The sequence below is a fragment of the Uranotaenia lowii genome, chromosome 1 (assembly GCF_029784155.1).
Source record: "Uranotaenia lowii strain MFRU-FL chromosome 1, ASM2978415v1, whole genome shotgun sequence".
NCBI lineage: Eukaryota > Metazoa > Arthropoda > Insecta > Diptera > Culicidae > Uranotaenia > Uranotaenia lowii.
The window spans coordinates 61,456,443-61,482,911 of record NC_073691.1 but is presented as its reverse complement, the minus strand read 5'-3'; the positions used below and the strand labels follow the sequence as shown (position 1 = coordinate 61,482,911).

General features: G+C 32.8%; 1 protein-coding gene across 2 annotated transcripts in view; it reads right to left on the bottom strand.

The window, feature by feature from the left end:
• LOC129749369 (low-density lipoprotein receptor-related protein 4) overlaps positions 1-26,469 on the bottom strand; it is a 108,195-nt gene extending 81,726 nt beyond the window's left edge. For both annotated transcript variants that reach the window (XM_055744336.1, XM_055744344.1), the window contains exons 1-2: positions 25,857-26,469; positions 13,343-14,150 (exon numbers count right to left, since the gene is read on the bottom strand). In XM_055744336.1, coding sequence (XP_055600311.1) covers positions 13,343-13,538 — 196 coding nt within the window. In that variant the 5' untranslated portion in view covers positions 13,539-14,150; positions 25,857-26,469. The remainder of the gene's footprint in view (positions 1-13,342; positions 14,151-25,856) is intronic.

Sequence of the window (26,469 nt, the reverse complement as noted above, 5' to 3'; positions counted from 1 at the left end):
CTTAATGCCTCGTTTCTAAGAATTTTATAAACTTTTGTACTATTTTGTAGTTGGTTGATAGAAAAAACTATTGATATTAATGTTGATTCTGAATTTTTAGGATTGAGAATTCTGATTATGGATTCAGAGTTTAAAATTCAAAAACATAACTTGAAAATTTTATAATTACATTTTCCAATTTTCCATTTTTTTTGCGTTTGCCTTTATTTAGGTTCAATTTATACTCGACAAGAATCACGACGGAGATAACCAGCGGAGGATGCATTTGTTTTGTGTTTTTTTCGAAAACAAAATAGCTTCATCTCAGCTGAAAACAGCAATTGTCAACATAGGAACTTGCTCGCTTTCCTTGGCTCACCAGAAAATTTCGCTCCCTTCGCTCAGTTTTCCCTGAGCAAAGTTCAACATGTGGCTACTCTCGTATTAAAAAAAGCTCGTGCTTCGCTCTTCGGACGACACATATTTGAGAGATTCATCTCTCTGATGTTGGTGCCAAATTTTGGAAAGGATCTGAAAGTAGGAAAAAAACAATCTCCAGCATCCCAGCGTTTGCGCACTTACATCCCAAACCGACCAAAATGTCTTTCATTCAGATTTGCCATACCCAAATCGAGGCAAAATTTTCCACTTTCGGTGGGGTACTAAAATCGAAGCATTTTTGAAACGGTTAGTTTTTTAAGACCATTAAAAGAGTTTATCTAGGAAAAAACAAAATCTTTGGGAATTATTCTTGGAAAATTTATTTTTTGGTTCACTCGATTCCTCCCACAGCGAAATCTGGGAACTGAAGCTCCCCGGTTGGGGCTCCTGGTCAATTTACTCGGTCTATATCCATTCTGCGTGGGTGTGTTACTTTCATTCATGAAAAATTGAGCCTATTCTTGTTCGAGTCGAGGCTAAATCGTTCGAGGCCATCCCCATCTTGGGATCTTGGCATGGCCATTTATTGTGGGTTTGCGATAATTCGGGCGATGGAGGGACACTCCAATTCTGTGAACGGGATTAGCTGAGATTGAATCGGGTGGGACCCATTCTGGAGCAGGAAGGTTTTGCTGTATCGACAATGTTATGAGTTGATGAATCAAAAAATCTTAAAATCTTACACGAAATGTGTTTCAAGGTTTCTTTCAAATCGTTTCTTTTAAGATTTCGGAACCTTCAAAACGGAAATCAACTGAAAATTTGAATGAAGGTTCTTAGTTCACTTTTTTAGTTTATATTCGTCGATTAAAAATTTGCACATTTGCACATTGTAACATTGTAACTCCTTCCCGTCCGTTAGATGTAGCTGTAGATGTAGCTTCCCACATTGATAAATAGAAGCTTACACTCTGCTTCTTCAATCTTACTAAAAAACGGGAACATTAGGTACTGTTGTGGTAAAAAAAATCACAACGTCCTGAATTGTTTGTTTTAACTTAACCAATTTTTTATATTTTTATAGTTAGGTCAATCCATACCAAGTGACCGTGGAAATGCATCAATCTTTTCCGATTTTGCCCCAAAATTAGTAGGATGATTTATCGTAATGTAAATAAGAAAAATCCAAAGTTTTGGGTGATTCGGACCACCCTTCTTCGAATGGGAACCTCCCCATTCTTTAAAATTTGGCCTTTTTCCCAAAAACAGAAAACCATGCCAGTTAAAAGAAAGCTTGTTAATGCCGGTCCGGCATAGATTCTTATAATGATATTTGCACTTCCAAGAAAGTTCATTATTGGAGTAGAGTCTGATATGTGAGTGTATCATAATAGATTCAATAATTTTCATCGTCTTAAAGTTTTAGATTATGCTTAAATAATCAAATAAAATGTCTACATAAGACTAATGTAACTACTAACTTATGGAGGGGAAAAAGACTTACGTAGTTAATTAAAATTTTAAAGTAATTTCAATTGACAAAACATACAAATGCTAACGTGCGGGCCACGTGCTACGCGTCTCGATGTCACCATTAATCAGACGAAGCAAAACATTCCCACTGCCATCAACGTCAAAGGTCAATTGTCTAAAATTAGAAAGTGCATCAATTGCTCCATCAAGCCACTACTGGAATCAAATAAATTATACCCATCCCACTGACTGGAAGGGACCAATTCGGTCACCACGTGGAGCAGATGCATGGCGATATCATCAGCTCAAACGATACCCACTACCCAGCAGGGCCAATCCACGATAAGTTTATTCTGTTTCGAGAGATCATTTTCTTGTTTAACATTATATCGTAGATCTACTTTGCAAGGAAGCAATTTTAAATCCCATCTCATAGGCAAAAGGTTGGCAAATGGTTTTTTTTTTCGAGAAAGTGCACCCCCTGATTGGTTGATAAACCAATCAGGACGCTGATTGTTGTATTACAGTAAATTTTCCACGAAGTCTCTCTAACTCGGATCTAAATTTAGCCCGAGAATGGGTGCACTGTAAATTAGACGTGTAGGTAGATCACAATTCTCATCGGGGGAGTTCCAGTTGTGGTCGTAAACGTGATTACATGCAATCAAATTGCACTGAATTTGCTTTATACCATGTATTATCAGAGATAGAAATCCAAAATGCGTTTTGTAAAAATGACAAAAATGAAAAACATGACAAAAATGACAAAAATGACAAAAATGACAAAAATGACAAAAATGACAAAAATGACAAAAATGACAAAAATGACAAAAATGACAAAAATGACAAAAATGACAAAAATGACAAAAATGACAAAAATGACAAAAATGACAAAAATGACAAAAATGACAAAAATGACAAAAATGACAGAAATGACAAAAATGACAAAAATGACAAAAATGATAAAAATGACAAAAATGACAAAAATGACAAAAATGACAAAAATGACAAAAATGACAAAAATGACAAAAATGACAAAAATGACAGAAATTACAAAAATGACAAAAATTACAAAAATGACAGAAATTACAAAAATGACAAAAATGACAAAAAATACAAAAATGACAAAAATTACAAAAATTACAAAAATTACAAAAATTACAAAAATGACAAAAATTACAAAAATGACAAAAATTACAAAAATTACAAAAATTACAAAAATTAAAAAAATTACAAAAATTACAAAAATTACAAAAATTACAAAAATTACAAAAATTACAAAAATTACAAAAATTACAAAAATTACAAAAATTACAAAAATTACAAAAATTAAAAAAAATACAAAAATTACAAAAATTACAAAAATTACAAAAATTACAAAAATTACAAAAATTACAAAAATTACAAAAATTACAAAAATTACAAAAATTACAAAAATTACAAAAAATACAAAAATTACAAAAATTACAAAAATTACAAAAATTACAAAAATTACAAAAATTACAAAAATTACAAAAATTACAAAAATTACAAAAATTACAAAAATTACAAAAATTACAAAAATTACAAAAATTACAAAAATTACAAAAATAACAAAAATTACAAAAATTATAAAATTTACAAAAATTACAAAAATTACAAAAATTACAAAAATTACAAAAATTACAAAAATTACAAAAATTACAAAAATTACAAAAATTACAAATATTACAAAAATTACAAAAATTACAAAAATTACAAAAATTACAAAAATTACAAAAATTACAAAAATTACAAAAATTACAAAAATTACAAAAATTACAAAAATTACAAAAATTACAAAAATTACAAAAATTACAAAAATTACAAAAATTACAAAAATTACAAAAATTACAAAAATTACAAAAATTACAAAAATTACAAAAATTACAAAAATTACAAAAATTACAAAAATTACAAAAATTACAAAAATTACAAAAATTACAAAAATTACAAAAATTACAAAAATTACAAAAATTACAAAAATTACAAAAATTACAAAAACTACAAAAATTACAAAAATTACAAAAATTACAAAAATTACAAAAATTACAAACATTATAAAAATTACAAAAAATTACAAAAATTACAAAAATTACAAAAATTACAAAAATTACAAAAATTACAAAAATTACAAAAATTACAAAAATTACAAAAATTACAAAAATTACAAAAATTACAAAAATTACAAAAATTACAAAAATTACAAAAATTACAAAAATTACAAAAATTACAAAAATTACAAAAATTACAAAAATTACAAAAATTACAAAAATTACAAAAATTACAAAAATTACAAAAATTACAAAAATTTCAAAAATTACAAAAATTACAAAAATTACAAATATTACAAAAATTACAAAAAGACAAAAAAAAACAATAATATCCTTATTTGAACAATGATCTTTAAAAAGTAACTTCTAAATTTTCTATTATTACAAATATTTCTGAAAGAACTAAAGGAAGTTGAAAAATGTAGGCGTTATTTCATTTAACAAATTTTTTGAAAACTGCAAATCGATTTGATTTAAGTCTTTACAAAAAATCTTAAAATCCAGTTAATTAATAATACCAGAATAGGGAATAATAAAATTTAAGAAAAAATAGAACATTTCTCTCAGGAGTCAAAATTATTTGCGATTCTCGGGAAAGTCGATCATTGATTTACATCCTTTTTTCTAATTTTTGTAATAATTTACAGTATTTTAGAAGAAAGTGCAAAAATTTTAAAATGATTTTCAACCTATTTTCAAAAGTTTTTTTCAAAACCTTAAAATAATGTGAATTTTGTGACCTTGTGTAATTTATCGAAACCCTTTTGAATGTGGTATTCAGCATTTTGAAAAACAAAACATACAGAATAAATTTGAGACTGGAATTGGGTTTTCAAATAATATTTTATGCTGAATGAATTTTGAAGTTAAAGGGGTTGGCTTCAAACTCTGAACTTGTTTAGTTACACTTTTCATACAAAACCCATTCGAAGGCTGAGTTAGGGTTTTTGAGTGTCAAATTACCTAAATATAAGATTCAATTTGTGAACATCCTATAGTGGCATACAATAAAATGTCTTAGGCCTAGAGTGATATAAGACTAAAGTCCGCTGGAGGCGAGCCAATTATATGAAATGTTTGTTGACACTTTTTCTTAAATAACTTTTGGAATCAAGACATTTCCCGTTACTACGGTAAATTCATTTCTTGAACTACTTGAAAAAAATCTGCATGGAGGGGAGGGGTCAAATCCCTAAAAACCCCCCTGTTCGCACGGCCTTGTTGTCATGTCTTCAACGATGTGTCACACTTTTTTGACTACAATATGTATTCAAATCTATGTTTTAAGGTGCGATCAATGACGTTCCATAGCTCTAACATAATTTTAATTTAAACATATGTTAACTCTAATACTCGGTCCGTATGACAACAGTCAAAGACTTAAAAAATAAAATGCGAAAAGATATACACCCTTATTCTTGTTGACGGCGTATCAGACTTTCGTTCGAACGGATTCTTTCGAATGAATTCGAAAAAGCTATTTTTGTTTTCGATCGAATTAGAGTGTCCGTCCCGAAATTAAAAAAATTCGGGAATTCCCGTTTGACGGGAATTCAGTTTTCACTCTAGGGATTTCCCGACACATATTATTTTTTGTACGGCTTGATTTTTCAATTATCTCAAATTTCAGTGAGTTTATTACAAATCTTTAAATAGATTGGTTTTTAAAATGTAGTCATAGAAAAAAAAGCTTTTTGAAAATGTGTCGATCTCTTTATCGAACATTTTGCAGTGTTGTAGAGCAAGTTTTAGATATTTGAATTTTTATCTTCATTCATTTTCCATCAAACAAAATCTACAATTTTTGGAACATATATGCAAATGCACGCAGTACGAAAAATTTGAAACGTACTTTCTCAAAAGTAACAACTTTTATGGTTCATAAACAACTTTTCTGAAATCTTATTCAAGAACGATTATTTTTTTTTTCGTTTGAACGACATGTTATTATTGAAGATTATTGAAGCAAAAAAGTTTACTTTCTCATAGATTATTCAAGCTTTTGACTCAATCTGTCTGTATCGGATACGCTTTAGAGCAAAGATGATGCACGTTTAGCACGTTAAGTCGTTGCAAAACGCTTAATTGAATTAGCTCAGAGGGTTTTCAAGATACGAATATGTGTGTAGGAAAGTTAAAGTAAACATTGATTATAATAATAAAATATAACATAACACTTTCAATATGATAAGCATCCAAATAAATTAAATTTCTTCATTTTGGTATTCGTATCTTCGGCTTGTGCACAATATTTGTGAATAATATCTATATGGGACTTTTAATTTGTAACTCCCATTTCAAATACACATTTGAAACCTTGCATACCACACACCGTAAACCTAGGCTGGCCAGATACTTTCAGAAAAATGCGGAACATTTTACGAAAAAAGTGCACACATTTTATTAACATTCCGGCGAAAAAATTGAGATCTATAACCATTTGGAAGCCATTTAACTAATATTTTCTTCATGCCAAAGGTATTTACATTGCATTAGTTGAACGTGCTCAAAGAATACTCAACTAAATCAGAATCTTACTGTAATGCTAAGAACTCTAGAGTCATTTAGCCTTATACAAACTATGAAAATAGCTGCTTGTTTTGAGAAAAAAAAATCGTAATTGAAAGATTTTTTGTGTTAAACCAATGAATTTGGTTGAGGCTTAAGTTTGATTTTCAAAGTGTAAGTCAGTGGTTTTTTTTTTTAATTTTCCAAAAAGCAGGACATTTTGAAGAAAAATCGGGACGGCGGGATACTCAACAAAAAATTGTTTTATTTTTTGATTCGATTATAGTCGTTTTACCATCTCTGTGGCATTCGCGACTTTATCAACGTTGCAGTTGGCGGAAAGTTATTGAAAAACTTATCCGGTACATCTGAGTAAGTTGCCACAGAAATGGTAAAACGACTTTAATCGAAACAAAAAAAAACAATTTTTCGTTGAATATCCCCCCGTCCCGATTTTTCGATTCGCAACAAAAAATTGGTACATGTCCCGCTTTTGCGGGACGGATGGCAACTCTAGTAATCCTGATTTTTTTATGGGACATCCGCTCTTATCACAATTGATGCCCTCAGTATCAAAGGGGTGCAAGTCCAAAATAATCAATTTTGAGTTAAGTATACCTACACAGTAAATTTGGCCTCGATTTCCAGCAAAAAAATTGCTGGAAACGTTCTTCAATCCAAATTTTAGCTGAAAACCAGTAATCAGTTTTCTGATTGCTGGAATTTTCAGCATTAAGTTGTGTTCTTGTCATTTTTGATGAGAAATCAGCAATCGGTTTTCAAATTGCTGGACTTTTCAGCAGTTGATCTAGCTTGCTGAAAATTCAGCAATTGAGTTGTCAAATTGGAGTCTGTTTGTTTTCGTACGCCGAAGCAAGGTGAGACTCTATTTTACGAATTTTGGTTAGATTAATATAATAATTTTCATTTTCCTCTATATTCTAGCAACCAGACATCAAGTCAAGGATGAGTTTTTATTGGACAGGTACATAGTTATTTCATATAAGATACTTATCAAAAAAACTATTTTTACAGGTGGCGAACGATCAACAGTTTGGCACAAAGCTACCACCCCAGAGCCGATGTTAGAATGTTGAAAAAAAATCGTGTTTCTGGAAATAAATTAATCCCTTGTTAAATATGGGAGAAAATAATTGTTTTCATTTCTTGTTATACGCACAGCCAGTATTAAAAATTTAATGTTGAATTGAAATATAAATATGATATTAAATACAGCCGGGTGTGTTGAAAGAAATAGCTGGTTTCCAGCAAACTGGATTGCTGATTTTCCAGCAATTTGAATTTCTGGAAATCAGCATTAACGTTTGCTGTTTTTTTTTCAGCTATTTAAATTGCTGAAAACTTTGCTGGAAAGTCAGCTGGACAAAAACGATTCTTGTGTATTGGTTCTTTTGTAACTATTCTTCATGTTTCAATGAACATCTGATGCAAAACTCGGATTTTTTATAAGGTACACCGGGGTAAGTGGGGACGGTTTTTCGTATAGTTCAACTTTAAAAAATCATTAAAAAATCAGCAGTGGGTCAATTTTGATAAAATCGCGTTCAATGTGATGCAGAACATGTTGTTCAAAAATGCTGAAGAGATGAGCTTGATAGACGCAAAGCGAAAAAAGTTATCACGTAAATTGTTATGGACGGCTGGTGTCTTCACTTACCCCGCTTTATGGGGTAAGTGGGGACGGTAGATTTTCCCTTTGATTTCTCAGGAAATTTTCAACAAATTTGTGTTTTTTTGGTTGAATACGTTACTTCATTGCTCGAACCGTCCGAAATTTTGAAAAAAGTTCATGGTACTATTAATAAGGCATCTCTCAATTATTATTGTGTGTAAACCGATATTATCGAAAATATATACTTATTTTAGAAAAAAAAACAAGTACTTTTCCCAACTTTTCATGATCTGAATGCTAAATAAAGCTAAATCGTATTGAATGAAGGAGAGAGAAATTGAAAAAATGTGTAAACATCGAGTATGTATAAAGCCGTCCCCATTTACCCAGGCAGGGTTGGAGACACAATTTTAGATTTTTGCAAATAAACCCTTTTTTCGCAATTTTTCACCGCCGTTTCTTTTCCTAGCTGGTTATTCGAATGTAAGGATTGTTTCAATGTAGAGTTTTTCGCCAAGAGCCTGCTAGTTTACGAGAAATTTGCGATTGAAAAAGATGCACATCAACTCCACATCGTAGGTAAAAATAGAAAATTTACAAAAAGTCACCATAATCATCCGCTATTGTCGGAACCGTATCTCTTTTACAGTTATTTAATAGATTACAAGTAAATTTAACATTAAGCATTAAAAGTTTGAAAAAATAGTTGACAGTATTGTTTTAATAGCCACCGTCCCCACTTACCCCGCGTCCCCACTTACCCCGGTGTACCTTAATTATTTTATTCGAACACTTATTTGATTGAATTAAAACTGCTCGAATTCGAAAAATAAATGGAAATTCAAATACCTTCACAACTTTGAAGTCCGTTTCCCCGAAACTATTATATAGGCACTTGCGCCCAAGCGCCTCAATTGTAAACATTGAATTAACAGATTGCGGACCAAATACGAGATGTCTCGTTTTTTTTTTGCTCGGCGCAAGAGTGCTACACTTAAAAGCAGAAACTTTTTTTATGTTTAATAATACAACTATATTCCACAAAATGAAACCAGTGATGTAAACGTCACCCAAAAAACAGTCGGGATCGTAACATTCGCATAACATTTTCCAATGACATTCAAAGAGATCTCATTGACATTGACGGTCATACAAAAAAAAATTAAACGACTGGAGAAAATGTCATTCAGTTTTGAAATGACAGTCGCTCAGAAAAATGTCATCGAATTATTCATCTCGATAAAATTTTTGACTCGTAACAGTCGAAAATTCTGTTGGAACTCTGACTGCCGGAATGAAATTTTTGAATTTTAAATTGCGTGACTGTCGTGGAAAAAAATATAAAAATTTCATGATTTTGACGGTCATGAAATTCATTGGCGACGGCCAATCTGGCCGGTTCCGGAATCTGAAAAATCAAAACGATCTGATTTTACCTTGCGACACATGAAAAGAAAGCTCTTGATCTGTACGTAATGGGAATTGATAGGAGAAGTGGTTCGGGCCATCTGTTTTTTTTTATGATAGGAAAAAAATACATGCTTTACATAAGCGGCACTAAACTAGGGAACTTGTGATGCCTATTATTTATCAACTGTTTTTGGAAGTTTTTGGCCTGAATTTGAATCATTTGCCAGATGTTGTCTATCAGCTCTTGATCCAGTGATAATGCGTTTGAAAATTTTGAAATTGATAGAATTCTGAACGGACTTTTTTTGTGTTTAGGAAATAACTGAGTCCAGAGCATTGATTTCGACTTTAAATTTAAAGGAAAAATTTTATACTTTTCCGGACCTTTACGTAAACCTAAATCTAAACTCACTGCCTTAAAATTCCTAAACCTAACCTAAAGTAGTCGAGCTCCGGCCTCTTTCAACCACGTCTTGAGCAAACGACTGTTAAACCGAGAGTGAGTCCAACATACTCAAGAGTGGTAGTAGACTACGCGACAACTTTACACGCAGACTACAAGCTCGACTAGCCAGGGCTGTATTCAGACAAGGAGGTTCGGGGAAGAACTAGCATAGTCTCCTTAAGGCCTCATGAAGATTCATTCTAGTTTACCCATTCTAGATTACACTAAATTCAAATTTAATATTTTCAATGTATTTTTCTTAATTCATTTATTTTTCAGAGTCATAAAGATGGTAAAACGACAATAATTGGAACGAAAAAACTATTTGATAGCAAAAATGGATCGATTTTTGAATTTTAACAAACACATTATCCTGTTTATTTACCTTACGAGTAGAGATGTACCGAATATTCGGTCGGCCGGATATTCGACGCCGAATATCGCCAAAAAACTGTTAAGCAGAATATTCGGCTCACCGAATAGTTGAGCTAAGTATCCGGCCGAATAGGCCGAATATTTGTTATTTAAATTTATACAACAACAGACTTGTCAAAATTTATGAAATATCCTTAAGTGATGTTGAAAGAGCTAAACGATCATCAAAAACTTATGGTTTCAGCAAAACATCTTAGGGGTATCTGTATACTTTTCACTGAAGATCGTACAGGAGAATGCTTCATCTCTACTTACGAGTATGTATGTCCACGTGGACATTACTCAAACCCTGACCCCCTCTCCGAAAAATGCGTGAAAATTTGCAAACCTTCATCCCAATCTAAGTTTTCCACGTCATGTGTGGATGGCCTCTTCATAGAAAAAGTTGCCAGAACATTGATTTGACTTTTCACCTGAGTCGCCCAACCACACACACGTCCTATCCATCCCCATCATGAACAGACCAAGAGCGTTCTATACACCTGTTGCAAATTAAAATCTGATCATTTTGATTTTTCGGTTCCAAAACCGTTCAGATTGTCCAGTCTGCATGGGCAAAGTCTCATGATTCTCCTAAAAGGCATAGTCTCAAAATCTCCTGAACAAAACTAGCAAGGAATCGTTTTAACTGTCGCGACATTCATTTCTATAACATTTCATTGAGATTCCTATAAATGTTACGATTATGATACTGTGACATTCAAAATGTTGAATGTCGCAATAACATTTGCTAAAATGAATATCATCGATGCAACGGCCGACTTTCATCTGCGTAGTTTAACATTTTGTCCATGACTCTCACGGTCTCGATGCAAGTTGTTAAATTCATCCCAAATGTTATTTGACATTATCTCGATGGAATTTCTCAGCGATGACATTCACAAAATCCAAAAAGGACATGACTGCGACGGTCGTTTTCGTACTGATGAATGGCTTCGGAGAAATGTCAAATGACATTCTGCTATCATCCCTGAATCAATCCCATTTTGGATACTAAGAGATACTAAATTTGGAAAATTTTGCGACTTTTCTCACCAACGGTGACTACAAGAATAGGGGAAGAACTCACAAAGTTTATCCGAAGTGACGTTCCTCACCTAAAACGACTCCTGGAATCAAGTGGTGACTCGACTATCATCACCTCACGCGCGCCGCAGAATGAAGGCCTTTGTCTTTTTTGTCTTATTTATTAAGTAAATTTTAGTAAATCTAGTAAAATATTTGTTTAGTTTACGATATTAAAATCAAAAATGGATCTCTTTGAAGGCAATTGACTTTCTATTGAGATCCTTATCATTTTTTTAGTTTAGTTTAACTATACTATCTAAGAAGGGTTTGGGTTCATAATTTCATTATTTGAGGGGAGGGGGTTTCATGATCGAAATATATGGTCTGATTCAGGAGAAACTGTGTTTTGATTCTACTGAAATGTTGAGCTTGGTTTTCTTTAATATTTTAAAAATAGGGCTTTTTTTTGTATGAGCAAATCCACTGCGACCAATTTATTTGATATATTGTGGAGAAGATGGGGCTTACCAGATGTTCCGAAGGGTTTGTTACCGTAATACACTCCTGTATGCTACAAACGGCCCAGAAAAGCAGACGTATATCGCAATTTCAAAAACTTGGATGATGATAAAAATTTACCGCAATGGCACCGATAATTCGCAACCTGCGACTGCACTTAACACCGCACAAACGTGTCAACGGGTTTCGAAGAAATTAAATAGGTTTTAAACTTCTATTGGGGAATTTCTTGAGTAGTCTTTAGTAAGACAAAAAACATATTTAAGAGCTTTACTCAGTGCTTTAATTTAAACAAATTCGATTGTGAGTAGGCTCTATTAAAGTGACTACAAAAATGAATAATTTAGAATTTAGGGTTTCATTTCAAAGATCTTTTTGTTTAGATTTTCATTGGTACCGTAATCCGGGGTAATATTGATCACTTTTTTCAATATATTTTGATTATTTTTTCTCTGAAGTAGAATGTGGCATGTTTTAAATTTTTAAAACCAGTACTGGACTCCTATGAACGTAAAACATGGATGCAGAAATTTATTAGACTACTTTAAAATTAATTGAAAAATCGTTTTCGTCTCTGTTCAGAATATGATGCTTAGGGGTGACATTGATCAGTCTCTATTCTGACGGTTTTTGCGAATTTTCTTGATCATAAAGGATACAAAACACCTTCATGATATTTATATATGCTAATTTATCAATTTTATCTTGGTTTTTAGCGTTTTATTTTAAAAATATTTATAATCGAAAAAATAACTGAGATGCTGCATACATTTAGGGGCAAAATTTATAATAATTGCTAAAAAGTTTGAGCTTCTAAATACAAATGAAATTTTACATTCACACAATCCTCTAGGTCCTCCCACTATTTTCATTCTAATTTTTTCTTCAAAGTTAACGATTTAATAGGGTTTCTATCCATTTATTCAATTCGGGCTTACTCTTGGAAAATGTCCTTATTTTTTAAATATAAAAAATTTATCATTAAATGACTATAAAAATAGAACTATAACTGTTAATATACAAAGAAAAAAAGTTGATCTTTCACATAAAACAAACCGTTTGCTTCTAAATGCTTTTTGATATCATCATGAGAGCTGTTTGTTTGCGAGCCTTGGAAAAAGAAAATATTTTAAGATTGAGAAATTAGTTTTTTACTAACAGGAAAAAAATCAAATTCAAACAAAATTTTGCTTATTTGATATATAACTAATAGGCTTTCAAACCCAGAAAACAGTTTCCAAAAATTCAAACTACAGACTGAGTTATTGATGACAATGTGGAAAAGTTTATTGTTGGTCAAATTTACCCCGGTGATCAAAGTTACCCCGTTTTACGGTACCAGAGATATTATTCTTTTTTACGAGTATTTAAGTCAAAAGACACAAGGAGACGATTCTCAATGTAATCTTTAGACCAACTATATAAAAATTTCAGCATTTAGTCTATGATTTGTTATAGAAAATTTGCGCAAACACTTACCGACTCCGATGACCAGCAGCAGGGCCGAGAGCAGTGTGGCCACGGTTCCGATGAGTCGTCGATGATGCCGCCCCGAGACATGCCGAATGCCACCGCTCCAAAAACTTTGTCTTCGTTCACTACTACTCAACAGCAGGACCAAACAGTTCCCCAAAATCCAGCGACGATGATGATGCTGGCTACTCATCATCATCATGGTTCAACAACAAGAACAACAACAACAACACTGGGCCAGCTGGAAGGACACAAAATTCCGTTGCAGCAAATGTTAGTGGTCTTTTTTTCTTCTTGTGGTTGTTGCTTCCCTTTTTTGTTGGCTCTCCTTCTTAGTTATCGCTCCTTGGTTAATCCTTGAGCGATTCGGGGTACTTTTTCTTTCGTTTTTTTTCCTCTGAGCTTGTCAGAGTGTTCGTGTAGTCGCCTTCGTGTAAAGAATAATCCGGGGGTGGTCACAAATTTGATCCGGTTGGTTGCTTCTTTATGAGGGCTATTTTTAAGCCCAAGCTTATTGCACTTCTCTAAAATAGGAATCACACACCATACACTCCAAGACTCTTGGCTTGGCACTTTTCTTCAGATGAACTTCTCACAAAATTGTTCCAGATTTTCGAAAAAACACTCTTTTTAACACTTAGCAATGCTATTTTTTTTTTTGGTACACTTTGTGACTCGAACTGGTAGGTAACTTTTTCACCTGACTTTAAGCTTAGTTCGTTTGGTTTTTTAGGTGCTGAAATCGGTGATGACCAGTTCCAGTAGGAATCTTCTCTTATATCCTTGATTCATAGTTTCTTCTTCACATGGGACCCTGATAAAGATAAGATGATTTAAAATAACTCCCATAAATTTAGAGAAAAATACGGACCAAACAACCCCGAAGAAAAACTGATGAAGGAATTTTCCGATGCCCAATCGAAACCAGCAAGAGTCAACACACATACACAGATTCGCACGGCCTTCGCCAACAAATCGAATGAATGAACGACTGAATGAAAGCGCCTGCTGGTGGGGCAGAATCGCAGCATCCATTTTTATTATTTGATGATGAGCTTTCGTCAGGAAAACGTCGTGATTTCCCAACATTCTCTCTCTTCCACTAACACCACACCAACACATTCGCAGAGCAGCTGAGAAGCAGCAACAGCATCCTTCCATATAGTCGTCCACCATAGCCCAGGACTGAACTTTCAAAATGGCGAGCTTTTCTCAGTGAAAGATGGTCTGAGATTGGAGGATTTTGTGAGAGAGACTGGATGCTAGGAAAAAAAAAATGACGAGAGGATATGCGATGTTGCTATCCGATGGCGACCGATGTTTGGCTTTTTGGGCGTGAGTTGATCTTTGAAGGGACACAATAAAGAGGGACATTTTAATTTTGAATATATGGGAATTTAAAATACCAAACGATTTTCTTCAAATCAATCTTACAAAAATCTCATGAATTCCGTAGCACGGAGATCTGAATGAATGAAGATTGTAACCCTTTTTGCCCCTGAGCAGATAAATTCAATCTTCAAAGGTATTAAATTTTCGAATTTTCCGTTGATTACAAGGCGTCCGTTATAAATCACATCAAACAACATCAACAGATAATCATACCATTTGTACATCAACAGTTTCAAGGTTGATGAGACATCAAATTGACATAGTCAGAAAATTATTGGTTTCACCAGTAATTTTTAAACTTAACAAAAAAAAATGAAAAAAGGGTAAGCACAACAAACTTTGTTTTTAATGAAAAATCAAATGAAAACCTTTGAAAATTATTAGTTTTTAACCACGCATAAAGTACCTACCAATTGAAGTTTTGGTTTTGTTCGAATTAAATTTTACATTTTTCTGTCAAAAATTTGTTAAAGAAGAAGCAAAGGGTGCTGCATAAATTTAGGGGTAAAAAACTACAAGAAATTCTACTAGATGAAATCAAAATAAAAATGTTGGATGGATGAAATTTCGAAATTATCATGATGCGTGATGCGAACAATCATATTCCAGCATATGGAAACGAGATTTAAAAGATGAATCTATGATTTGCATTTCGATGCATATTAGCCCAGACTGGTAACTGAATTATGAAAAAAATTGAAGGTTGTTCGAAAAATATTTTGATGTTGGTATAGAACAGTGATCTTTTTATACTTTTCATATTGCAAATTTTCTTTTAAACAAAACCTTAGTTAAAAGTATTGAATCTAAAGCTTTACTCAATTAAATGCACAAAACTAGAATAATCTTTTCAAACTTAAAAAGACACCTTTGAATTTTTCCTGTTTTCAACGTTACTGTTTGACAAACTTCTTTTTGTTTCCTCCAACTTATCTTCCGAGTAGACTTTTATGGGAAAATTATACAAAAATTTTCTACCTTGCCTTGAATGTGAAATTTGGTATCAATTTACCTGAAAAAAGGTGGTACAATGCCAAAATTTGGGTTTCAATTTTCATATGCGGATACCATAAGTAAGCCAACCGTAGGTTTCACTGGAAGTTCAACGATACCTCGTTTAACAGACAATTCCACCTGAGTTTTGAGAGCACAATAATACCGCTTTCTGGTTCTAAACACAACCTAAATTAGGCATCACCTGGTTCTTAATAATTGCATGGCTGTAAAACGAGGTATCGAAAGACTTTCAATACAACCAAAGGAAGGAAAATGACAGTCAAATGTTTGTATTGTACTATCTTTTTTCGGGCATAATCATATCAGATTTCACTAATAAAACATAATAGTTAAATTTAGTGCAATGTTATTATAAAAGTTTATTCAGGAGGGATAATTTGACTTTAAAAATACTATATTCTGTTAAATTCAAAATCAGTCAGAGAAAACTCGGAACATTTCAGCTTGTTGTTCGAACCTCATTTTGGTCTAGGTTTGCTATCTATGGAAAATCAGTGAAACCTTATTGATTTCTAGCTTTGCTTGCGGTGAAAAAACAATCATTTTGCTGTTGATACCTCATCTACGCGTCACATTGCTATTCAAAAACAGATTTCGATACCTCAATGATGTTTTGTTATTGCCTGAATAAGTACCTAAAAATGTTATCATTTTGAAGCAGATGCATCAGTTTGGTAGCGTTTTGCTATCGATGACTAATAAAAAAAAATGGTTTCTTGTCCGAATAAAATTAAAAATATTATACATTTGTAAAACTTTTGCTAAATTTATGTTGAAGGCAGAATACACTTAGTTTTGTAGATTTTCTTTGATGCGGCTCTTTTAAATTTGAAATTTTGGAAATTTGAAATATTATGAACTAGCTGACCCGTTGTGCTTTGCTACACCTTCCGGAAATAAATGTAATTTGTAAAAATTTGTTCAAATTTAGATTTTAGAGAGCATTTTTTCAAATCAAACCTCATAATACTTCAGAACCAACTACTTTGAAATGAGAGCTGCAGCTGCAGTTCTGAATTGCAATTCAAAGATGGTATATATTATTTACTGAAACTTGAACTCTAAACTCGTTTTTCAAGATCTGAAATATGTACTCTGTACCCAAAAAAAACCTTTTTAAATATGGTCCCTTCTTTGAAAAGCTCTTTATCTTAAATTTACATGGGAGCTCTCCCATCTTTTCCAATTTTGTCCCCCACTGCTTGAAGAAGGTAGGCAAATTAAACCGGCTCGATACCCAAACAGCACTTATCATTGTAATGAAAAATATATTAAATTAGTTATGTATTAAGTACAGTGCAATTTTTTTTTTTACAAATTTACTACGGTAAAACATTTATATTTAAAAAAATATCAGTTGCATCACTAAATAAGTTCTCAGCGTTTTTTTTTATTTTCTCTTTGAAAGTCAAATATTCAAAAATGATGGCAAAAACAAATTTCTAAGTTTACATTTGTCCCGTATATTGAGGTAAGTGTCAATGCAAAGCTTATTTACAGATGCGTCAGAGTAATGGCTTTAAAATGGATATAATACGAATTCCTGCTTTTTGTTCTATCAAGTTTCACTGATATATCTGCTGTATTCCTGCAATATAAATTTATGTTTGTTACTCCACTTTTAACGAATGCTGTTCAAAGGGAATGACCTTCATTCACGAATACATTTAAGAATTTTCAATATCCGCTTCAGTTTCAACATTCGGAGTACCCATTCTGATCTTTCCAACATGTTGAATCATTTTGAAGATGAATTTCTTAAAAGTTCGACGTTTGCCCTTTCCCCACCGTGTAAGTTGACAGAAGGGAATATTGTTTTTAACACTTTAAGGGTATACTAAAAATTTCTCTTAAAAATTTTGCTTCCAGTTGGATATCCGTTCTAAAGTCTCGCTTTTCAAAAACGAAGCGGATCAAAGGTCTCTTTTATGCAGACATGTAACACAAAAACACTTTTCATGTTAAGTACGTTCTTGAATTGGTATGTAAGCAAAAAGTACGATTTTTTTCAGAGCGATTTTTAAAATAAAAAGCTCCCATTTTCATTTCTAAATTCGTTTCAGTTGTGTTTTTGGGCCGAAGTAACAATTTCTAAAAGAAAACATAATTTTTATTTTTTTCATCAGAAAAAGTTGAACGTTTGAACATGTTCTAATGTTCCTTGAATGAAAATTCTAATGCTACCTACATTAACATGAACTAAATATAGAAGTATTTTTCAAATCTTTAAATTAGTTTTGATTCGATTGATAAAATACCAATCCGTGTCACATCTAGGCGTCATTTATTACCACGTGCTGTGTACAAATCAAATAAGCAAGAAAACACATCTAGGTTGCATATCGCCCCCACGTGTTTGAGAACAGGCGCCTTATTGTTAAATTTTCCAGCAATCAATGAACAGTGCTTTGGTTACTATCCTCTTACGACGACGTTTGCTCGCCCATGGAGACGAAAAACAAACCCTTCAAAGAAAATATGCTTGGTTGAGAAATACGCGCGAAAATATTCCTACTGATCAGTATGCTTTGCCTGGGTTACTCGCGACGCCTCGACCATAGAGACGAAAAACAAACCACCCAAAGGAAAAAAAAATCTCAAGAAAATGGATGTCATGACTTTTATTTGTTTCGAAAAACTACAAATTTTGTATGGAAGCCCCCCCTCCCTTAAGTCGGATGGAGTTTTGACTATTACAGAAACCATCCCCGGCCTCAAAAACCCTCAGATGCCAGTTTTGACGATGATCGGTTCAGTAGTTTCCGAGTCTATAGGGAACAGACAGACAGACAAACATTCATTTTTATATATATAGATAAATTTGACATATTATTGAAAAGTCATTGAAATATTATCGAAAAATTCTTTAATACGATGAAAATCAAATACGAGATACTTTGTTTTCCCTTTTCTCCCTGGCAATCAGACCTTTGGTAAAAGCAAATTTTGAGGAAACACGCTCTAAAATTGTGTGTTGGCCATTTTCCATATATTTTTTTCACTTTTGTCGATCGTAAAAGCACTGATCACACTGACATGACACTTAGAACAAAAATTCAACAATTTTCTGTCTAATTTATTTTGTCAGATTTGGTAGGTTCGCAATACCGACGGCAGGTGGCGAACCTGAAAAATGTTACAAAAAATGCCCTGTAGGAAAAATGTATCTGTTAAGCCCGATTTTATCGTAGAAATTGCCTGTTTTGTTTTTAAAGTTAGGTGGCATTTCCTAAATAGGATAGCATTTCCTTAAATCGATCGATGAACGAAATCGAAATTGAGTGTCCAGTCAATATGATCAGTGGTAAAAGTATGTTTATAAATTCGATAAATCGGGAAAAAAATCGTTAAATATTTAAAGTTTTAAATATGACGATTCGTTTGCTTAGCTTTGCTTCGCTTGGTTGATTATTCATATCCGCTTTAAATTTTAAAATAAAACTTAAGTAAAGTAAATTGAATTTGGCTTTGCTCAACTTTCGAATTTCAAATTCCATGATCGTTGGCGTGGCTAAGCAGAATGCACAGGGTGCAGGACGGAACTTTATCGTGACAAAATTTATTACGAAGGTATTATAAGAGCTAAACTGCTCATCAAATCATGCGCTTTAATAATCTTAAATCATAGATTAGGGACGTGTGTCCTTTTTGAATGATTTAAATTTTTTTTTCAGTGAACAGGTATACCCAAACTGTTTTCTACAAAGTTGTAGCCAACGGTTTTTGAAGCAACTTTACCAAAGACACCACAAAAATATGATGTTTTGTAAGCCAGTTATGATTTTTCGGATATAAAAATGTTAGGGTGTGTCGAAAAAAAGGTATTCTGGCTGTATATTTTGTGAATTAATTCATACAATGAAATATCAATTCGCACACTTTTTTCTTAAAGCGCAAACTTGTATCTAGAGGCTTACGTTAGTTATGAGGGATTTTTGGCTACCATTTGTAGAAGACAGTTTGGCTCTATCTGTTCACTGAAAAAAATTTTTTAGTGTAAATCATGCAAAAATGGCACACCCTAATATTTAATTATTGGAGCGCATGGTTTTCGCTGAAGACACCATTTATCTGTTTACCATGTCTTTTTGCATCGTAAATATCTCAAACACACGTTAACTTAAAAATCTACCAAAAATAGGCAAGATAGTCCTTTTCATAACCAACACAACGCTACTAATATCCGAGCTCTAGTAACGTAGCTATCACCGAAATAAAGTACCCTCTTACTAAATGATCATAGCCTTAGTTTTAAAAAATCAGAACAAAGGTAAGTCAATATCACCAAGTGTAGATATCGTCTATACGTCTGCGAATCTATATTCAAATAGAGATGGTAGATGGTGCGATCGTCATTTCGCAAACCTTCTATGCTGCTAGATATTTCCTGAGGAAACTCCTAATTCTATCTGTGTCTCATTGATAAGATGCTTTAAGAACTGTATTGAAGACAACAGTGTTACGGTAATCGTAAAGTAGAGAATATTTTTAAATCTTCTCTGAGCTAACTAGTTCTCCTAAATAGCTGTTATTTTAGCTACTATTACAAGTCACTTTGAAACTGTTCTATTATTTCTTAAAAACAAAAGAATAAAACTTGATATTGTATTAAAGAAAAAAAAAATCAATTCTCGCGTGAGCTTTCGTCACGTCGTATGAAAAATCTTGAGAACTCACAGAAAACTGCTGCAAAAGTTGTCAAAACAACTTTAAAATTTGTATCTCACATAAAGAATATAGAAAATGGAAAATGGAAAAAAGTTGCGACTCGTTTATGTCAGTTTTTGTATTTTTTTTTTGTAATAAAACTGTTTGTTTACATTTTGTTTCGACCTAATGAAAGCTCACGCGAGAATTATACTTCGAAAATCTGTATGCTTCAATTTAAAGCTTTTCGTTACAACATTTTCTGTTAATTAAAAAAAATAAATGGAGATGCGATATTTGTTCTGTACCAACTAGTCTGAAAATATCCAGTCTTTGTGAGTTTTACATACCTACGCTGCAAAAAACCCACACTTAGAGTTTATGTTTCTTCACACATACGTGCTTTGATATCTCCAACTCATAAGAATTACGTTTGAGTTTTAATTTGTATTGAAATAAAATATGAAATTCATTAATTGACACATGGCTTTATTGGTTATCATCTTTGAAAAACTCACACTTTCAAAATGGCTACCATTGGAAAAAACGAAGTGCCGTAGAAGCATTGAAATTATGTTTGAGCCAAATTTAATCCCTTTTCCAACACTTAAGTGTGCTATAAATACAGAATAATTGTACCGTTGTAACGCTGTAACTTGCAAAACGGTTTTATGGAGGTGAGTTAAGAATTTTATTTTCCTGATTCAATAGATTCAATAAATAGATGTGCATTTGTTTCTTGAGGTTTTGGTGACAAAATTTATCCTATAACATTTTAGCTTGGAAATTTCATACATAATAGTAAAAAATATGTGATACTAAGAGTTTCTCATTGTTCGGGTTAAGTTCTTTTAATTAAAAGTTATTCATTCCAAATTATTACTTTCGAAAGTAAGTCCTTAAAGTTTCCAATGAAGCCTTAAAAAATAAATGAGAGATCTTGAGGGTTTCATTTGAATGAAAAACTTTGGTAAAAATGTATCAAATATTAAGGAATAAACGAAAAAGATTCAGTTTGTTGTTCACATCCGATTTATTTTCAACTCTTGTAGACTCGATACATTTTTGAAGAATCTTTAATATAAATGGCAACCAATTAAAAATATTCCCAGCTGAATTTTCCTGAACCCGAAGATTAAGCACAAGAAAATTCATCAACAAAATGTTCTGATGAATAATTCATTGAATTATCAAAATCCTGTGAAAAAAAAATTAATTAAAATTAAGATTTTTCAAAGAAAGAAATCTTGAAAATGAATTCAGATCTTATTTTATCATTTTATCAAGGTTTCCACCTGTTTTGAGCTTTTGGGGCAAATTCAAATTTAAATTCAGAATCTGAATTCTGCATTTTGAACCTGAATAAAAATTCTGAATTCCTTTTTTGAAATTATTTCGAAATCTAAATTCCAAACAAGAATTCCCAAAAGTTAAGAGCCGATAATGGCATTTTGTTGCATAATTTTTAACCAGAAATCTTATAAATATTTGCATTATAAATCTTTGATTTTCTTTATTCTATTCTTTAAATTTTTATTCGTAGCTCAACTGGTGAATCTGAAAGAAAATTCCGAATGATGAAACTCTGATATTTCAATTCTTTATCACCGTTATGGAACTTGTTGAAGTTTCAATTCTGCATAAGAATTAAGAGAAACAATTTCAAATTCAAATCTTTGAAATTGTTTGTAATTTTAAGTATTCCGGTATGCTGAGTGATGACCATGGAAAATGAATCTAATTTTAGTTTCAGATGAAAAACCAAGATTCGAATCATGATTTTTTCCCAATAATGAACCGGAATGAAAATAAAAAAAATTTCCGCACTTTTCCGAGCAAGCCAAATCTAGACTATTTTATCTTAAAACCTTACAAAATCCGGGAATTCGATTTCAATGTTTACAATCCAAAATCTGACCAATTTGACGAATTTGAAATTTTTTTTAATTAAAATCAAGAGAAAAAAAAACTCGAAAAACAGTTTTTTTTCATCGAAACACATCTGCAAGTTCTTTTTGGATTAATTTGGCTCAAAACATCGTTTTGGACGAAAATAACATAATAGTGAACACGCAAATTCAATTTTTCTTCGGTTTCGAAAATCAAGTGAAAACATTTGGGCAAAATCTGGGCAATCTCGCAACTTTAATGAGTCGAATCAAATTCGATATTCGGGACTAAGGACTGCATCCAAAATTCATGCATCAACTTCTTTCGTGAATAACTTTCGAAAGCGTTTATCAAGTGCAGTCTTTAAATTTCTATCAATAGCTTAGTTTTTTTTTTTGAAAAATTGTAGTAGAACAATGTACTTGGGTAAGATTTCGAGGTTTTGGCCTTAGTTCTGTATCGAGTGGAGATGTTTACTTCATTTTAGTCGTTCATCAAAATTTGATAATGAATTTTAATTTTTGAGTTTAGAGAAGAATATTTTGCTCGACGTTGTTGGAGCCTAAAGGGATTTTAAACGCCCCCCCCCCTTTCCTACAGCTATGACTACGTGTGAAATTGCATAATGTTCAGCACTGAAATATTTCCTTAAACATATGTGTTTATTATAAACATTTTTTTTTAATTTGGTGAAAAATTGCAAGAAACTACACAGCCATTTTTTTTGCTGGAAACCAGCAAAATATTTCTTTTGGTCCCGCTGTTTTTTCAGCTATGAGAATTGCTGAAAATGATCAGCAAACTCATTTGCTGGAAAACCAGCCATCTTAGAAGAATGATTTTCTGAAAACCTACAAATGTTTGTTTTTTTGAAAGGCGTTTTCCAGTCATTATCATTCAAATTTTTTAAATTTAAAACTTTTAAATGCTTTTGTTAGACATAATAAACTTTAGATATATCAGACACACGTAATATAAGGAAACTAAATGTTTTTCCAATATCTATCCGCGGCAAGAAACAACAGCCCTTAATTATGTTTTGGCCCACCAGTTGCTTTTTGAAGTCGTTTTCCGGCTGGAAATGAAGATTAAATTAACTACTTCAACAGGGATACTTGAAAAAATATATCTTACCTCGAAGCCTTTTTAGAGGAAGATTTGCGAGACAGATTGTTAAGGACTTTTTAGGCAAATTTAAAGAATTAGAAAACAAATTCTATTACTTATGCTTTGTAGTTCACACTTAAAGCATTTAAACGATCAACTCACAGAAATAAATTCTTTTGGGCGAAACGAATTTCAACTTTAAAAATAAAACATGTTCCAATTTTAACCAATTTCTAATTTGGTTTTTGAGAATGCTTGCTGGTTTCCAGCAAAATTAGGATTGCTTGACGTTTCCAGCATTTTTTTTTGCTTTAAAAAGAAGCAAAAATTTGCTGAACATACAGCCCGACACATTGGACTGAGTTAATTTGGGGTCATTTTTAAGTTTGTCAAACCCTGGGATCTAAAAAGCTTCGTTTCGGTTCAAAACTCATCCATGATTTTTTGCAGAATTTCTAAGTAACGTCTACATGAGTAAATTTAAAATTTGAGGTTCGAATGGAGAAATTTAATACTTTGTACTGAAAAATCAACATCATTTTTGTTTCTTCTGCGGAACTGAGCCGGCTTATGGTTTTTGTGCAATTTATATATTTTTCTTAAAAGAAATGTCCCGCTGAACAACTTTGTCGAAGATTGTAATTTTGTATCTTATTAGTCAAAAAGTTCCGACCACACTGGAGCAAGGCTTGCTACGGTTTTTTTTAAATTATGACGAATCGGTTTTGCATTAGGGTATATAATCTAGATTTCAACAGGAGCTAGTTTTCGACAATTTTTTGATAAAATGCTTATTTTTCTATTTGGTGACTCAAGCTTTCTATGTTCATATTTTTCTATTTTCGCTCTCCCAGTATTAAATGCGTTGAATATCAAAAATCTTCCAAATAAGTTGTTTAAAAGTAGTAACTCAATAATTTAAAGGTAACATATTAAATCACCTGTGAAGTCCAAGCCATCGACCAAATAGGAACGATTTGTAATCATGAAAATCTCCCCTTTTATTCGATTGAAAGCAACATTAAAGAATCAATGGATGGATAAGGTTCTGAAAACAATCTTTTCGGTATTTTTTTTATATTTTTGCTAACCTTTTAACAAATTTCAACTGCTTTTTGAACTGTCGAAAACAAGTACAGAAAATCATCTAATAATCTATCTATATTTTTCAACACCCATCTTCCTGGGTATGTTTATACTGTTTCCATGGTGTAAAAAACGCCGTGAAGTAGACAAACAACCATAACATACAAATATTCATATCCCAGTGCTAACAAAGGAGGTGGAAATGTTCTTGTCGAAAACTAAAACTTTTTGTGTCGAATACTAAAATTGAATGTTGAAAACTAGATCATCGAGAAGTTTTCGTAAAAGGATAATAAAAACTTTGTTTTGAAACTTTTGATCAATTAAAAAGGTAGAAAATGAAGAAAAAAGTCTGACTCATCGAACCAATCATATTTGAGATGAAAAACTTTAGTCAATGATCTTATTTACATGACTTTTCTGACAAAACAAGCAAAAACTGTCGAAATGTAGGTATTTTACCCTATTAATTTAAAATCGATCATTTTTGCACTTGTACTCTTTGGTTTTGAGAGTCTCAATTGTACATTTGAAATAATTTAATTAGAACAATTTGTGTGACGTCGGGGCCTGTGGCCTTGAAGTTAATTTTTCAAAGAACTGGATCATTTCCAATACTCGACCAAACGACCTGAAAAAGTCATGAAGCCCTAAGTCATGTTTTGAAAAGGTTTAAAAATGGGTTCAAAATCAGCCACTAGGACGTGTATTTCCTTAAATTCTAGGTTTTTTTTCAATTTTTTTTTTTCAAATGGCGTTTCGAGAAAATCGTGTTAAAAATTGAAACTTGTGTCGAAAACGTCCTTTAAGGATTCAGGGTATAGATACAGACATCCAAAACCGGAAGATCGTGTAAGTACCAAATGTTACTGTTACATGCTGCAATCTGCAAATTAACCGCTTACCAATTCGATATTAACAAGGAAAGGAAATCTGCAACTGATGAAAGGAAAACTCATTCAGACTCATTCAAGGATGCCTCTCTCCAATTTGTCTCGAGAATGAGGAGAGCAGAGATTAAGGAAGTTGGAAACCACTCCACTGAGTAACTGCGAGCTTTGTCTCATCTGCTGCTTCCCACACATCCCCGAAAAGCTCGCACTTTTCGCGAAAGCTTTCCGGAACGATTTTCCTTTGGTGATGGGACAAATTGCAACCAACAACAACAAAAACCTAATGGGTGTGTTTTTCCTGAACATTCGCAGCAATACTGGGTTTGGAAAATTCCTTCCATCCGACCCCGGGGGAAAAGTGCTCGATTAATAACGGAAGAAATGGCGAATGATTTGAACTGATCCGTAGTTTTTTCAAGCTTTGGATAATATTCTTCTCGATGCTTATCAACACTTTGTTAATCAGGTTGGTGGTTTGGGACACGCACTTAGTAAAGATTTTATCGCTCAATCAGGGCGATTTTTCCACGTGGGCGTAAGGATGGTGATGCAGGCACCCAGCAGTAATTAGTTGGAACCAGATTTTCATCCATTTTAAAAATCCAATTGTGCTAGGTTCCGCCGTTCGAAAAGATCTGGGGCCCTCGCCGAGGCCAAATCGCTGTGGCTTCGATGGCCACCGGGAGACACAACGACGGTGGAAAATTTTCATCAACCCCGGGCTGGGCCATCTCGTCGAGGCCACATTTCCATCCGGACTCGAGAAAAGGCCCGGATGGCCAACGCGAACACTCCCGAAACAATTCCGCGATTCTCGGTTCCGATTTCCGGTTTCAAATTCTTAACGAAATCCGCCTCGATAACCGATAATTTTCACTTTTCACTCGAAACACTTCGCAACGTCGGAAAATAAAGATGGTGGATATTCGCAAATATGGCTCTCTCCCAAATTCAGTCTCTGTGGGTTGAAATTGCGTTTCCAACAATCCTGCCAGGAGCAGTCAGATAGAAAAAAAAAACTTGGAAGCAACGCCCGGTGATGATGATGCTTGATCTCGAATTTTGGAGGATTCCCGGATTTTTGCTTGCGATTCTCAACGT